Source organism: Argopecten irradians, chromosome 4, assembly GCF_041381155.1.
Source record: "Argopecten irradians isolate NY chromosome 4, Ai_NY, whole genome shotgun sequence".
Taxonomy (NCBI): Eukaryota; Metazoa; Mollusca; class Bivalvia; order Pectinida; family Pectinidae; genus Argopecten; species Argopecten irradians.
The window spans coordinates 33,656,478-33,672,671 of NC_091137.1; the positions used below are offsets into that span (position 1 = coordinate 33,656,478).

The 16,194-nt window shown below is 33.1% G+C and overlaps 1 protein-coding gene across 8 annotated transcripts in view; it reads left to right on the plus strand.

The window, feature by feature from the left end:
• Nucleotides 1-15,680, plus strand: part of LOC138321379 (centriolin-like) — an 85,677-nt gene extending 69,997 nt beyond the window's left edge. For 2 of the 8 annotated variants that reach the window (XM_069265027.1, XM_069265028.1), the window contains 17 exons: nt 273-490; nt 1,004-1,161; nt 1,320-1,393; nt 1,612-1,800; nt 2,036-2,089; nt 3,325-3,426; nt 4,444-4,513; nt 4,703-4,803; nt 5,415-5,498; nt 7,194-7,334; nt 8,646-8,735; nt 9,649-9,780; nt 11,767-11,868; nt 13,099-13,209; nt 13,455-13,559; nt 13,678-13,789; nt 14,194-15,680. In XM_069265027.1, the coding sequence (XP_069121128.1) occupies nt 273-490; nt 1,004-1,161; nt 1,320-1,393; nt 1,612-1,800; nt 2,036-2,089; nt 3,325-3,426; nt 4,444-4,513; nt 4,703-4,803; nt 5,415-5,498; nt 7,194-7,334; nt 8,646-8,735; nt 9,649-9,780; nt 11,767-11,868; nt 13,099-13,209; nt 13,455-13,559; nt 13,678-13,789; nt 14,194-14,207 (1,857 nt within the window). In that variant the 3' untranslated portion in view covers nt 14,208-15,680. The remainder of the gene's footprint in view (nt 1-272; nt 491-1,003; nt 1,162-1,319; nt 1,394-1,611; nt 1,801-2,035; nt 2,090-3,324; nt 3,427-4,443; nt 4,514-4,702; nt 4,804-5,414; nt 5,499-7,193; nt 7,335-8,645; nt 8,736-9,648; nt 9,781-11,766; nt 11,869-13,098; nt 13,210-13,454; nt 13,560-13,677; nt 13,790-14,193) is intronic. The other 6 variants (XM_069265033.1, XM_069265031.1, XM_069265029.1 and 3 more) reach the window with 6 other exon arrangements.
• Nucleotides 15,681-16,194: the final 514 nt, after the last annotated feature.

A 16,194-nucleotide genomic window follows, 5' to 3' on the forward strand; every position in this document is an offset into this window, starting at 1 on the left:
ATCAGGAATTATTACAATAATCTGCAAATTCAAATTTTGCAAAAAAAAAAAATCCCATTAATATCCATATTTAAGGAAATGGTTTCTTTCACTAACTTCTATGGCAAAGGTTGTATCCATTTGATATTGGAAGAAAAAGGTCTTCCCTCCTTTTGACCTCTGACCAAACCATAGTATGAAAGCAGGTACGTTTACTTCAAGCACATTGTCATGTATCTGTCTCTTCTGTGACTGGCCATCATCGATTGATGAAATATTCATGTCTTTTGTAGGAAAAGGCAGAATTAGAACAGCTCACAACAGAAATCAACCGTAAAGCCTCTGAACTGGAACGGTTCCGCCAGGCACTCGACCGTGACAGACAGGACACTGAACGTCTCAATCTAGACAAGCGTTCTTTAGAGGACCGTATATCGGCCATGACTCGAGAAAAGGAAATGCTCGATGATAATTGTAAATCTTTAGACAACAAAATTAATCAAATGAAGAGGTAAGATCAGTTGTGTTCAAAGTGTTTGCTATGTTTGAATAGGAGGCCATAGTGCTTGTCGGAGAGTCATGCCGTTTCAATGTTTATTCAATACTTCTTCTGACATCGTAATCATATATTTACATTTTCACTGCAGTCCCACTATGTAAACTTACCAAATGAAGTTGGCATTTATCAGTCTATGAACTGCCATCTGCTTATTATGATGCTATCATTATTGTGACGTCACTATTTTCGTGCCAGCGCAAATGGTTCATATTGAAATTGCCTCTGTGCAGTTGGCATTCATATTGGCTATGGATGCCATCTAAAAGATGTTCAATACTTAAATAATGCAATGTTTAATGCAATAAATCCACTATGAGGCTGAAATCTCCAAAATTAAGTATTGGAGTAATTGTGATGATTTCTATATAATTTGAGAGGTGTAACCTTCAAATGAAAACAATACTTTGCTAAGATGTTATTCCTGCATAATTGAGATAAATGTTTTTAATTGATTTTTACTCACAGAACACATAATATTATAGAAGAAAAAACAGATACCTCTGCCAAACGCCTAGAATCTTTAGAAATAGAATTACGTCAGCGAGAGAAAGAAATGGATGAAGCAAATCATCAAAGAACAGCTCTTCAGAAGGAAATACACTCCCTCAAACAAACTGCCAAAGGTAATTAACTTAAAATATTCAAATTTCAAATCCTGTCATGTGATAGATTCGAAAAGGGAATTAAGAAGAGATAACTCAATTATGTGACTACTTTGTGTTATGTATATTATATATGAAGATGTACATATGAGTTACAACTTTCTATTTTGTATCTGCAGAGACCAAATCAGAATTGAAGGCCCTGAAAGAACATGTGAGAGAAGCAGACGACCAATCTAGGCATTTAGAGCAGGTAAGTATTACTTCTAAAGGACTTCAGGACCCATCTTTAGCTAGCTTGTTTAACCATGTCATCTTTGTGAAGAAAACGTTGTATACCTTAAATATGGACAAGCCACCAGACAATACTGAAAATGTACCCCAATTCATCTTCGACATTAATGATTATGCTTGATAGATCATGTTGAATATGTGAAGTTCAGATTATCTTTATTAAATGGTGTTGAACAGGAACTCCGTGAAGTTACTCATCAGAGAGATGAGTCTAAGCTAGAGATGGAACGCATGAACGAAGCGATCCGCACAAGTCGGCATTCATATGAGGATTATATACGTCAGGAGAAACAGAAACATGAGGAGCTTCAGGAACTTCTCAAGTCCGTGGCGGAGAAAGAGTTTGAATACCAGGAGGCCCGCATGGTAAATAGTAGTAGGACCAAAAATATTGTTTCCCATTTGGCTACAGATCGATGGAATAGAATCATAATTATAAAAATTCAAAGTTAATACAAAAATAGTTTTTGTCTACCTACTTTGGCTTTGCTTCACCTCCCATCTCTTGAAAACTCTGATATGCACCAATAGGCTATTTGAAACATAAGATAACTGTTATCTGTAATATTGAAGGATTTTATTTAATTTTCTTTCGTTTCAGTCTCTCAGTAAAGTGAGAAAGGAAGTAGAGAGAGAAGAGAGCAAACTCAACAAGGTCAGTTAATACTAATACACACTGCATGCTTCTCTAATTAAACCAAAAAAGTAACGTTAAAACTTTGATCGCACAATACTTATTTTTAATATCAATGACAGTTATTTATATCTTCCCTACACACTTGTATATTCAATTGTGTTGTGTTCACTGAGTGTCAGTTCCTTTATTGTTTTTCTGATTTTATTAGAGTATCACAATGAATGTAGAATTTCTCAAAGCTTTGTTCAAATTCAAGTAATAATCATTGCATTCATAATTCTTTAAAAAATGGTTTCAAAAGATGTCTTAGGATTATTAGATGTAAAGGTTTTATTTCCTTTCTGATACTGTACTTAGGTTTCTCAATGTTTATTTTGAGTAAATGAAACTCACTTTTTTCACAATTTTCTAATGATATGCAATAATCTAAAACTGCAAATTTCCTTTAAGATAATTTCGCTTCAAAACTCAACTTCTTCTCAGTAACTTCTCTTTAATGCAGTAGTTAGATATTGATTTTGTTACATGTAGCTCTCATCATATTCATTAACATTATGGTTACAGATAATTTCATTCAAATTGTAATAATTATACGGGAAAAACATCCAGATATAACCAGTAGGTAAAATCTTTCAACTAAATGGATAGAAGGAGGAGGGTGGGAGGAATATTTGGCAAAATTTACAAAACCATGTCTATGTATAATAAAAGTGGCATGAAATCAAATCATGCATGATGAAATTGATTACATTCCACAAGACCAATTGTAACCATGAATCAACTCATCACTATGACACTCGCCATATCTTAGCTCAAAGTCTGTTCAGCTTTTTCACAAAATTCAAATTTGATATAGAATTTCATAGTTACAAGCTTTATTTGATATTTTCATTTAGTCATGGATATTATTTTCATAATGAACCTTCATATCATATGTAAATTTGTTTGCAAATTTTAATTTTTCACTTGAACTAGAATTGCACAGTCAAGAAAATATTTTGGGTATAGCTACTAGGCAGTTGGTTTGCTATTTTAATGAAACAAAACATTATCAACAAGAGTTTCCCCTAGGCATAGTAGTGCAATTCCGAGATAGTCAAAGGGAGATAAGGGAGGTAACTCCTATGATACTACATATACATGTACTTAGTAGATTACAAAGGGAGATAACTCCCATGATACTTTGTGGGCTGAGCAGACTTTGAGGGTATGGCCTTGTATTACTTATCTCCTTTACCTGGTGGTGTTTTCAGCTGGTCAGTAACGCTAACCTTGAACTGGACAATATCAGGAGTGACCTTCATGATAAACGATTAGAACTAGAGCAGGCCACTCTGTCTATGGAAAACTTCAAGGTTGGTCTTTTGTAGATGATCCTGTGTCAGGCATACAGATTTCTGAGACATTTTCTAGATGCTCTAAATTTAAAGCGGAATTGGTATTTGAAATTGATGCTTCAAATTATTCCACATATATCTTGGTCCTGTGTGAAATATATATCTTGGTCCTGTGTGAAATATATTCTGTGTTGCTTGTTTTATATATCAAACCTTATCAACCCAGTCCTGCATGGTCCGTCCTTTTCCCCTCCGTAACTGAATTCAAATAACTAGAACTTATAGTCTATTAATGGTATTAATTCAACACACATATCATAATCATTTAATTATTGAATTAATGTAATTTTGCTTGGCTTTTCTAAAAATCAACTTTATATGCAATTAAATCAGTTTAGATATTATAAAAACAATGAAACATTGAACTAGCTAGAGGATAGAAACAACATTATTTTGTTCTTATGTTAGAGTCGTAACTTTTCTTTGTATATTTTCATATTTTTACTCAATATGTTCACTTTAGCAATTTATATTACATATTGTCGATAGTCAAATTCTGTCAATCTGTAATAATCATTTCCACATACCATTAGTCATTAATTTGTTATTTAGAGTAGAGTCAGAATGCTTTTAATATTTACTTTCATCTTAATTTTAATTTTCTCTATATTTGATTTTATAATTTTGCTTCCAAATTTTCCATTAACTTCTAGACACTGTCTCAATAATTTCTTCATCTTAGCATATCTATTTGGATAATGAATAAAATGTTTCTACGCAGCATTTTCTTAAACAATTTTATTGTATACCCACAGCTGTTGTCTCTTATATAATTACTCATTAGTAATTAACTCATTCACCCCTGAAAACACATTTGAACTCTTGTGATTTAAAGGCTGGAACAGCATATAATAAATTTTCAGGGGGTGTTTGAGTTAATGTTGGGCAAAATTAGCCATAATACAACATCAGCTTAAAAATGATGACTGAAAGTAGGAAATGGTGATTATATATTGATTTGTTAAACCATTACAGAGAGAATCTGAACAACTTCAGGCTAATGAAGAGAAGTTTCATGAAATGGACAAAATTATTAAAGATCTAGGTGAGTAAGGCAAATCTTTTATGATGTCTGATTAAAAAATCACTCATTTTGATTTTGTTTGGGTGTAATTGATTTAAGTTTTTTTCAGATCTATTCCGTACTTAACCCTTCTTTTGAGATTCTTCTATTTATCGAAAGAATATTAGTACATTTTGTGAAATGAAGTTGTTAACTTGATGATGTTGACAGAGCGAGAAGTGGCTAACAGGAACGAGGAGAAAAGTGAGTTAGCTAAGGCTTTGTCACGGTCATATGAAGAGCTCCAGAAACTACGCACGGAAGCTGCACAGGTAAGCAATATGTGTCACAATGAAACCTTGGCTAGTGTTGTCTGTATACTTAAAGCTACTCTCAGTGTGATATGGTAGATAAACACACAGCTCTGCTACTGTTTTTCCAGGTTTTGGTCCGAAATTATGAAAGTTATTGGAATTATAAGCCCTACATCCTCTTTTAAATCTGTAGATGAAGTAGGTCTTTCTTGTAAAATGGTGATGGTTTAAACACTTTTTATAGTTTAAATGCTATTATTGTTGTGTTTTCACTTTAGATTTTCTATTTAGATTTAATAATACTTTCGATGATACATTATTTTTTTTACATGTATTGTTGCTATTTTGCAAAAATCTCCATCAGTATGATCTAATCATAGCAAATTTCTCAGAGTATGTACTGAATCTAGTTTAATTTCCTTCTCAAGTTTCCAAACCCTTCACTCATGACATATACCACACTTACAGAAGTCATTTTCTATGAAATCTATGAAATGATTATCTCCCCTTGTGTGAAATATTTATCTCCTTTGACTGAATAATTATCTCCCTTGTTTTAACTCATTGGTGTTTGTGTTTGAATCTCCTTTGTATATCACCTTAACCTACCTCCTGTGTTGCACCTATAGGATCAAACAAAGACAACAAGAGAACGTCTTCAGATGGAAAATGCTCTGCATGATATGCAGGTTCAATTAGAATTAGCAAAACAGGTAACTTCAGGAGAATAGAAATAGTGAACCAATACTGTATATGTGCATTGTATGTACATGCATGATATCAGGTCCAAGTTTCTCAAAATTGAAAAGAAAAAAAGATAATCAAATGACAAAAGGCAGATTCAATTCTAATGAAAGGGCAAAGGCAAAAACGAAAATTGCAAGTGCAGCTAATAAGTACTTGAACCTTTGAAACTTTGTACATGTATGTTGGTAGATGACTGTTTTATTCAAAGTATGCAAAGCTTCATCTCATAGATAAAAAATAGATAACAAAGTGTCTTTGAAAAATTCACTTTGTAAATCAGCTGGTATCATATTTATTTTGATATTTAGATGGGTTTTTTTGGGGTTTTTTAACACTTTTGCGATTCTTGGACTAGACTCTGTTGCATGTCAGGAAACTGCAGTAGACAAAATAATTTGCTAGTGAGATTTAGTGGCTTATGTAACCAGAGTGCTTTCAGTTAAACATAACATTACCTTGAAAATTTGTAACCTAACAGAAATGTTTACTCAATTATATATACATAAATATCAATAAATTTCACTCCATTGTGCTGTTAAGTTAAATATTCGTCTACTTTGTCCCGCATTACTGTTGGTATCATATGTAATCGTGTTCGTTTTGTATGTCTTAAATTAAATTGATAAAGGGGCAGATTGCCTCGAAAATTTGACAATTTTTTTTGTCCACACGGTTGGAATTACTTTCTTGTCCCATACATAAATATCAATATATATATACAGTTCAATTTTAAAATGTTATTGGTAATCATCAATTAGTATATCTCTAAATAATAATTTTTTGTATGATTGTATTTGATTTGGTCTAAAGAATTCGCTTAAATCACATTTCCAAGTTATTGTACTTTTTAATGGCCGTTTATTTTTGTCACTGTTGGTGATGGACAAATACGTCGTAATCTTGTGATGTCAACCGTCTCACAGCCTAACACCCGTCACACGACCTTTTCAGTCTTACCCAATATATATTGTTATACTTATGGTGCTAGTCTTGAATAAATTAGTGAATGTCAATCTCCTAAGTTTTATGAAAATTGAATTATCATAAAGTAGTTATTAATAACAAGTAATTGATAAATTATAATTTTCTTTACCTCTATATCTATCACTTTTAACCTTCACTTCCTTCCATATATATTATGTACAGTAAATCACACCACATATATGTCATATTGACATACATAAAATCTTTCAGGCCAGTTACGATTTCAAGTGTTTTGCAACTATTTGGCAAGTGAAACCTTTTTAAACCTTTTTAAAATATACCTGGAAAAATTTAACCCAAATTTCAAAGTATTAAGCATAAAGTTATTGCATGCATACAATTTGCATATTATTAGGATTTTATGGCCAATGCCATTATATCTGTATATCAAAATATAGACATAAAACAGTTAACATCCAAAAGTTTTCTGTGAAAGTCCACATAATTTTCTTAAAACCTATGTTTGAATTTATTTCAGCGCTTATAGCTTAAGTTTTTATGAGTTTCTGAAATGGCAATTAACTTCTTGCTTATGTATGAAGGCGGGGTTTTGATGATGTTGTTAATATTGTTCTTTTGATGTGATTGTTGATCTGAGGCTGATATACATGTAGTGCTATTTTTGCAAGTGTTGTGTGGCTTTTACCATTAGCTAAAACTAATGTTGACACCCACAGGAGATGAAACACATGCAGAAGAGAACAGCATCTCAGGTCTCTGAACTACAAAACATCGCAGAGGTCCAGTTCAACAAGGCTAACAGACTCGACAGCGAGATTGCCAGAATCCGCAAGGATAACAAGGAAATGAGGAAGCAGGTCAGCATAGGGTCAAATGTAAAGGTCATAGGCCAGTCTGGGGACAAATGGAAAGGTCAACATGGGTCACATGTTATAAGGAGGGTGTTATTAAACATCAATCAATTTGGGGTCAGATATTGACATCAGAAGTGATGGGTGGAAGTTTACAGGCAGATAATGACATCAGAAGTGATGGGTGGAAGTTAACAGGCAGATATTGACATCAGAAGTGATGGGTGGAAGTTAACAGGCAGATATTGACATCAGAAGTGATGGGTGGAAGTTAAGGTTATAAGGTCAAAAGGCAGATATTGACATCAGAAGTGATGGGTGGAAGTTAACAGGCAGATATTGACATCAGAAGTGATGGGTGGAAGTTAACAGGCAGATATTGACATCAGAAGTGATGGGTGGAAGTTAAAAGGTTATAAAGGTCAAACGGCTGCAAAGATTATAGGTCAGCATAACTCTCCATTTAACATAAAAATGTGGGTTATAATTCATAGGTCTGAGGATAAATTTTAAATGAGGATAAAAAATGGTAGAAAATAGAGTTACATGTTTAGTTATAAGGGATATTAGGTGTTCAAATGTTGAAGTATTCTCTTTGTATAGCTAAAGGATGATCTGGGGCCATAGTGACTTTTATGGTATTGGGTACTGAAAGAGGGGATCCAAAATAACTCTAGGATCTTAATAGGATAATCAGTGATTGTTTTAATGTATAAATTGTCCTTGTGAACATCAAGGGACCGGGGTGGATGGTGGTGATAAATGGAGTGGTTGTCATACCTCAAGGTCAGGGGGATTTATCACAGTGACATCTCACAAAATTATTAAGAAACATTCAATGTTAGCTACTGGGATCACTCACTACACATGCTTTGCATGCCTGACCTCTAAATACATCATGCAACACATGCTTGAGCCTTTGATTATTTTCATCAATCATTAATTTATCATCGTTAATTCATTGTCAGTTTTCACTTAATCATTATCATCATTCCTTGTGTGTCACACTGTCTTGATATTTTCAGTAGCCTTCTTATACATAATATGGTGCCTTGGTTTCTGGTACTGATAGCTGGCTTTGGTGTCTAGTGTATTTAGTACTGCCTAAGTGCACTGTCTATGGTATATTGTACTCAATTTTCCCTATTCCGTGTTTGTAATAAATGAAACCCACAACACTTGATTTTCTGAATTAACAAAAGATTGTCTAAATGTCGGACTTCTTACTGGTTTAATATGGTAATTATATAGTCTTTAAAAAGACTAATGATGGGATATGGAACTTGTATTTAGAGTTTGTAGAAAATCTCATTCCAGCTACTAACCCAAAATGAAATCCTAGAAACTGAAAAAATGATAGAGGAGAAACTGCGAGAGCTTGATTTTAACTGTGAAGATGAGTCTAGTGTAAGTATTGGACAGTGGCCTGGTCTATGTAAAGGTCAACATCAGAATTATTCAGGAAATAGCACCTCTCCCCTGTCTTCTGCACCATTGTAAGCATGGACTCCTAAAAGTTATTAGCACATAAAGTTCAGATGCACACAGCATGCAGGGTTTTTGGAAATTGTTTGGGAAAATTTCAAATGAATTACTTTTATGCATGGATTCTAGATAAGCTCTCTGTATTCTAGTATCCTGATGAATGATTGTAAGGCATGCAAACTCCAGATTACATCAATGATTTGTTGTTGGAAAATGAAAAAAAAGCTATCCCTTCCCAAAAGGAACTTTGAATCAAGGGGCCATGCTATGTTTGAAAATATATCATACCAGTTCAATATTCTTTTTCTCCTTCAAAATAGTGTTTTAATATAAAATGCTGCTTCAGAAGTAACGTAACCATTTGAATAGATATAAAAATTTCTCTAAATTTTCCTGTTAATACTACTTTTACTCTACTAAATCAGATGACTTAGAAGTCTTGTCTAAATCAACATACACATGATTCCTTCTGGAAATTGGGATTTATATAGTCTTTACAAGGATGATACAGTGATTTTGTTGGCTTTGCACAAGCTTATATATCCTATAGAAAATAGCATCACATCTGAATTTCATATTATATCCACTTAAGAATAACACCCTGTCTAGATTGACACCCCTGTTTTCAAATCTTATCTGAAAATATGGTGAAATCGCTTTCCATTTCTACACATATGTATATATTATCATATTCTCAAAATGCACATTTTGTTTTTCATTATCATAATGTATGTCACAGTATTTATATTTTATTACATTTATATGTAGTTGCATATTTTCTCTGATTTCCTTTTCTTCATCTTCACATTTTTCTTTACCTTCATTGACCTTTTAGCAAGGTCCTGAACACTCTTGTGAGAATGGGAAGTCTTCTACAGATGAGAAGCATGTAGTGGACCATGATCAGAGTGAAAAATTAGAACGTCACCTCGATTCCATCAAGGAGAACCTTCCCAACCCATCTGAGGTTTAGATCTGTCTCTGTTAGCCACACGTAGAGCATTTTAGCCTTGTAGACACCTTTATATCTATAGACGTAGACACCCATGTATCTGTAACTATAGACACCTCTATATATATACATATTCAGTAGTTGTTCTGAATTTTTAAAGTACAGAGTTATTTGTTCTTGCTAGTAGGTATTGGTTGTTATATTAGTTATCTTGTTAAAATAAAGATTATTCTCACTTTGTGTATAGAAATTTAGTAGGAATTATTTGTTTTAGATTGTCTGAAGATCATATAATCTCACACAAAAACTTAAATATTTTAACACTCAATTTTTACTATCAAGAGAAGATAACTCTGTAGAATTAAAAGTCTTTGACTCAATAGACATATGTATACTTATATATAGACACCTATTTATTCAGTAGACATATGCATTCTTATATATAGGCACCTATTCTTTAGATTAGCACTACGTACATATAATACGATGAGGTTATAAACTCAGATCAGCCTGCATAATGCTTAGCTAATGACATGGTGAAAGGTGTACTACTAAAACTCTCCAAAACTTATAAGCATTTCTATGTAAAAATGTGAGTTTGCTTCCATCACTTTGTAAATTTATGATTGGCTTCCAGAAAATTTATTTTCTACGAATGATAGTTATGGAATGGATGAACTACTGTGTTGACTCTTAAGTACATTGTAATTTAGTAAAGAATAGTCCTTGAACTCAGATATTTCTTGAATTTTAAATTTTTAGTCATAAGTTATACAAAAAATCAAACTTGTAATCAGGAATGTATAAGTTAATACAGCATTTTCTTCAAAATTGATTATTATTAAAGTTTTAACAGCTATGGTGAAAACAAGAAGAAAGGATATAAATAGATAAACTAAAAAGTTTTTTTTATACCTTTGTATTGTGTTGAGAGATGTGATGCCATGGATGGAAGTTTTTCCCTTTATGATAAAGGCTTAAAGGAGGAAATGAAATTGATCAATTTGATTAAGTATCAACCTTCTTTGTAGCATGTAAAATGCATTAAGTCAGGGTCCTTTTCCTGATATTTCCTAGTATATAAAAATATTTTAAATGAATCCCATGCCCCACATCAACCAGCTGTTTGTCTTGTTTAGATGCATCATTCAACAACTTGGAAGCATTTTCACAACTTGTATTGGAAGAAATGAATCTACTTCTTTTATCAAGTAGATGAAATAGATTTTATTTATCTTTCATATTTTATTGTCCATTTTCATCTTTAGAGTATTCATTTGATACTTGTCCATTTTCTTTTACAATCTACCATCAGATGTTGTTCATAGAATGTCCATTTGTTATTGTGAATTAACACTGCATGATAATACATTAATACTGGTGTTTCCGGGCTGAGGGAATGTAAATCTGCATGTGCATGACTGACTAACAAAGAGTCCTTATATTTCTATTTACATGATTATGTATACACATGTATACCTTGTTATCTTATTTGTCTTTTGTCTCACCTTAATGTACTCTCTTTACATCAAGGGAAATTGATACACCTCTGTAAGAGATATATTTCAATTTGTGTGCATTATACACAATATCTTTGGTCAGAAATACAAAATGTAATTTTGTACTATCCATAATATGATAAAGATCAGTTTCCGTTTTAAATGTTGACTATTTAATTGATATCAGTACCCAATCAAAGCTTCTCTAAGGAGGCCAGTTTTCATTATGAAACAAGTATATATCGTCCATCAATCAATGCCGTGTTATAACTCAACGATCTTTTGAAGTAAAAAGGCTTCATCTTAATCTTATATCAATATGATTTGTACATTTGTACTGATGTACTGAAAAGGAAACTGAAACATTGGTACAAATCAAACTTTCTAAAGCTTTAGCTCAAGTTGACTCCAACATTGTTGTCTATTCCTCCAAGGTATTGTATTGTGATATTTGATTTTACATTCAAGATGAGACGTTTGACAAGTGTTGTTGAATTTTCAGTTGATGCTGGAGAACAAAGAAAATGCCATTGATGCCATACAGGACGATAATAGGAAGGAGGACCTGAGAGAAAAACTAACACAGGAACAGGACTTCCTCAGGGTGAGTAGAACTAGCAATAACAAAGGCTTTGTACTTATCAGTTACATGTATAAGTACATGCATACTTTGTAGATCTAATTTACTCAATAGTAACGTCTCGTGCGGCCATTCGTTCGGTTCGATCAATTGCAATTGCAGGCAGAGATATTTATATCTTCGACATTTCTAGTTTTCTTCATCGTCATGCGAGTCTGAAATTTGCAAGTATCAGAAAACTTACCTGTTTTTTATGCACCCACATTGAACTGATTAGAAGGCTTGACCTTTCAACTTTTTTCCAAAGAATTTCCTTCCCTCGTTGATGTGATGATCTTCCGTCTCATGTTGATATTTAGTTAGCAGTTGTAGACGTTCTTCTTTTATTGATGTCACTTTGGTAGTTCCAAACGTTCATCTCTTTGTTGTTGTCTTTTTGGGAAGTCTAACGTTTCGTTTCTTTATGGTGTCTGTTTCGAAATTCTTTATGTACCATTTCATAACTTTGTAGATGTCCGTTTGAAAAGTCTAAGCATGCGCCCCTCAATGGTATCGTCGTCCCTTGTTCATATCTCTTTGACAATCCTGAACTTTTATCCCTTGCTGATGTCAATTTAACAGTTTTAAATTTCTATTCTTCTGTTTGGGCGGTTTTAACCTTATCGTCTCTAACTGCTTTCATCTTTCTAACGTCTCTCTTGACACCGCCTGGCATTTGACCAACGCTTGCCCCTATGATGTAGTCTTTGGGTTATGTTCCCTTGATGAGACACATCAAAATCTATAAATGTGGTAGTTCCTGCTCCTGCTTAACGCTCAGGATAAAGGGAGTTTGACGACTAGTTTGCCTGTTGTCAGTATACAGCGACCGGATGGAACGTTGGTGTTTGGTGTTGTCGATGGTATGCTTAAGTGAGATATATAAATGGAGGAAGAGTTCCACTATTACAGTCAAAACAGGAACATACTGAAGTATCCCAAAACCAAGCACGCACTTCGCACTCGCAACAAACCGTATACGCGAGATAACAAATGTTAATGACACTGGACGTATATCTAATCATCCAACCAAACACATTTTCTTACTATGCTTATGTTTGGAGGCTAGGTAGCATCACTTATTTCTCGTTGATAATTAGCAGCTCTAACCTTTTACTCCATGTTGATGTCATTAGTTGGTATTGCTTCATCAAATTATTTTGAACACCTCTGAATCAGGCCTAGTTTTCATTTGGTATCTCTACTGTGTTACAGCTCCAGCTACAAGACCAGATGCAGAGACATGCAGAAAACATGGAAACTGCTCGTCTTCAGTCGGAGGGAACGATAGAAAGTCTCCGCAAGAAACTCAACACACTTCAGGAAGTACGTGTCTCCATTTTATTCCGAAAAACAGTGATTTTATCTCATAAATCTTTGTCATGCCTAAAATCAATAGACTGATACTAAGTCTAATTACTCAAAAACTGAGTTTTCTTCAGAAAAAATTCCCATGTGAATTCAGCATTGAATTTATGGTTTGCGATAATCAAATATATCTGTCTTTTGAGTTAAATCCATGTAAAATGTTTATACTGTTTTCTCTATGAATGTTTTATTGTCATTGACAGGTATTAGTCAATACTGGGGAATCAGGATTTAAGCCATATCAACAGCGTAGTCGAGCAAGGTCCAGTTCGCCTGGTCAGTCTATAATGGACACATCATTCCGCAAGGTAAGGTCATACTGTACAGATAAAAGTGTCAGTCATGTCGTTTAAAAAATGTTTACTTGGGAATTATGTGCGTATATCTCAAACAATGATTAATGTTTCATTGAATTGTTTCTTCTAGGACCGTTCACCGAGTCCGAACTTTTCAAGACGAAGCTACATAGCCCAGCGACCGAGGTCAAGGTCACGTTCGGAAGAACGATCACTAAGCCCAGCATTTGCCGAAAGAGAGTGTAAGTATTGACAACAAACTGATTCTGTCGTTTCTGTAGCTGTCTCAAATTTTCTGTTATGTGAAATGAACATCAATAAAACTAACCAAAAAAATCATGTTACTTGATGAAGGGTGATGTTTCTTGGGGATGTTTGGTTTTCGTGATTTTCATTTTTTCACTGGAATCAACCACTTTATTTGATCAGTGCAAACATGTATTGGTCAGATAGGAAACTCAATTTAGGTGCTAACGACATTGTCAAATTCTATCATCCGCGAATGTTGAACCTAATGAAAATAACCACATTTACGGTACCGGAAATACATTGTATCTTTGATAAATTACCTGTACAAAAAGTTCGTTCCTTGAAATGAACCATTTTTAAATGACAATTTCTGTAATATCGCTTCATTTATTTTCAGTTTTAACAGCCTAGTCCGAAGGAAATGGAAGGATTTAAAAATGTTCCCTGAGTATTCTGGTGCTGAAATATTAGAAGAAAAGTAGCAAAATTTTTAACTGCATCAAAGACTATCATCCTTCAGTTCCCATCAGATAATTACTATCATGCCAAGACCAGCAATTCATCAAGACAAGACATACATAGCAATATACATACAAAAACATGTCCATAGCTAATAATTTGATTATATTTCGTTTATTTCCCTATAGTTTTTTATATATATTTTTTCTGGGTAAAAATACAAATAACAAAAAAAAAAACTTTATTCTGATCGTGGTACATTACGAAACCAATGGGAAGATGCGAAAGCTTTTTATATAATATATTGATATTGTTTTGGAGGAAGAATGTCTGTGATTTTGGTAACGTTAACTGAATACAGGGTGTTTGTAGTGTTTTTGATATTATATTATGTTTGAGGGTTTCAATGTTGTTTATGCAGAAATGGGCTACCAGCTTAAATGAAACTGGAAAATGAATGCCTGTACTTAATATCTGTGAAAATGTTTAATTGTTGCAGATATAATAATTTTGAGAAGTGAACTTTATTAATTTTATACAGTTTGTCGTAACGTGCCAGCCACGCATATCTGTGATATTATTATAGATTTTAAGTAGATCAAAATACTTTTATTTTTTTCCTGTATGTTAGGAATCTTTCTATTTAGTTATCTGGTATATATTAGTGATAACTAATTTATTACTGTGATATCATTTCTGTGGTTTTTCAAAAATCTCATATTTACATGGGCCCGTCCAAATTTCCTACAACATTATTTTATACATCTAAAATACCAGTTTTATATATTGTGTATCGGGAAAGGGGTTTCATTGAATGGTTTGGAATGGTTATTTTTTTCAATTACCACAGTATTGCTTTTTGAAACCATACTTTCAAGGTATTTGTGATAATTTGGGAACTTTACAAAAATGTTTATTGCTTTCTTTTTAATATAATCCAATTAATGTTGTATGCATTGTACTTTAATTTATTTATTAAATGACTTTGATCCAAAGGATCAATAGAGCGAGCATTTGAGACTATGAACATAACCGTTATAAAAGAAAACCTAAAAGATGTAACGTTTATTGTTGTTTTCCACAGGGTTATTAAAACAGACGTTTTATATAACGTTAGCAACTCTTTTTACCGATATATACATCGATACGACTGATGTATTTAGATATTTCATCATTTACAACTACTTAGTACTATTCCAGGTAGTGTAATTAGGCACAGTATTAGTTATAACAGTCTAGAATAGAACTGTATTTACACTCCAGTTGTTTGTGAAAAATATTTATTTTAGCATTGTATCATACAGGGAATAATATGTGTATCATGTAAATTATTAAATTGTACAATATTTTGTAAGTTATGAATATTTATACACATAAAGTGCTCTGTTAACTGTACAGAGGGGAATTAAAATATTCGTATTATGATATTGTTGTTTTTGTTGTAATCAAATGTTATTTATTGTACGAATACCATATGAAGATAAAAGGTTTTAAGGCCCACTTCGTTTCCTGAACAAATTTGAAGTTTACGTATAAGAATTTTAACGTCAGAACATATATATTCGTGGCCAAATAGGAGCTTACAACACCAAACATATGAAATTAACAATAACGACCAATTTTCTCACTATTTTGTCGTGATTCGTAATGATAACCAACCACTGCGTGGTGATTAGGGCGATGCTGAGAAACAAGCTGACCTTCGTTATGGAAATTATTTAATGTATCTATTCTATTCAGGAAGGGATGATAGCTGTGGTATAACGGTAGGCTAATCATTTTCGCAATTCGTTTACGGTTACATTTAAATGACGAACATGGTTTTTTTAACGGAGATAAACCAAGCAAATGCCTAGGTTTCAGGACTTCTTGAGACTTATAATACTGAAATTATCACCATTTGCATTCAGAAGGGTCATAGTCGACATCATTAATATAT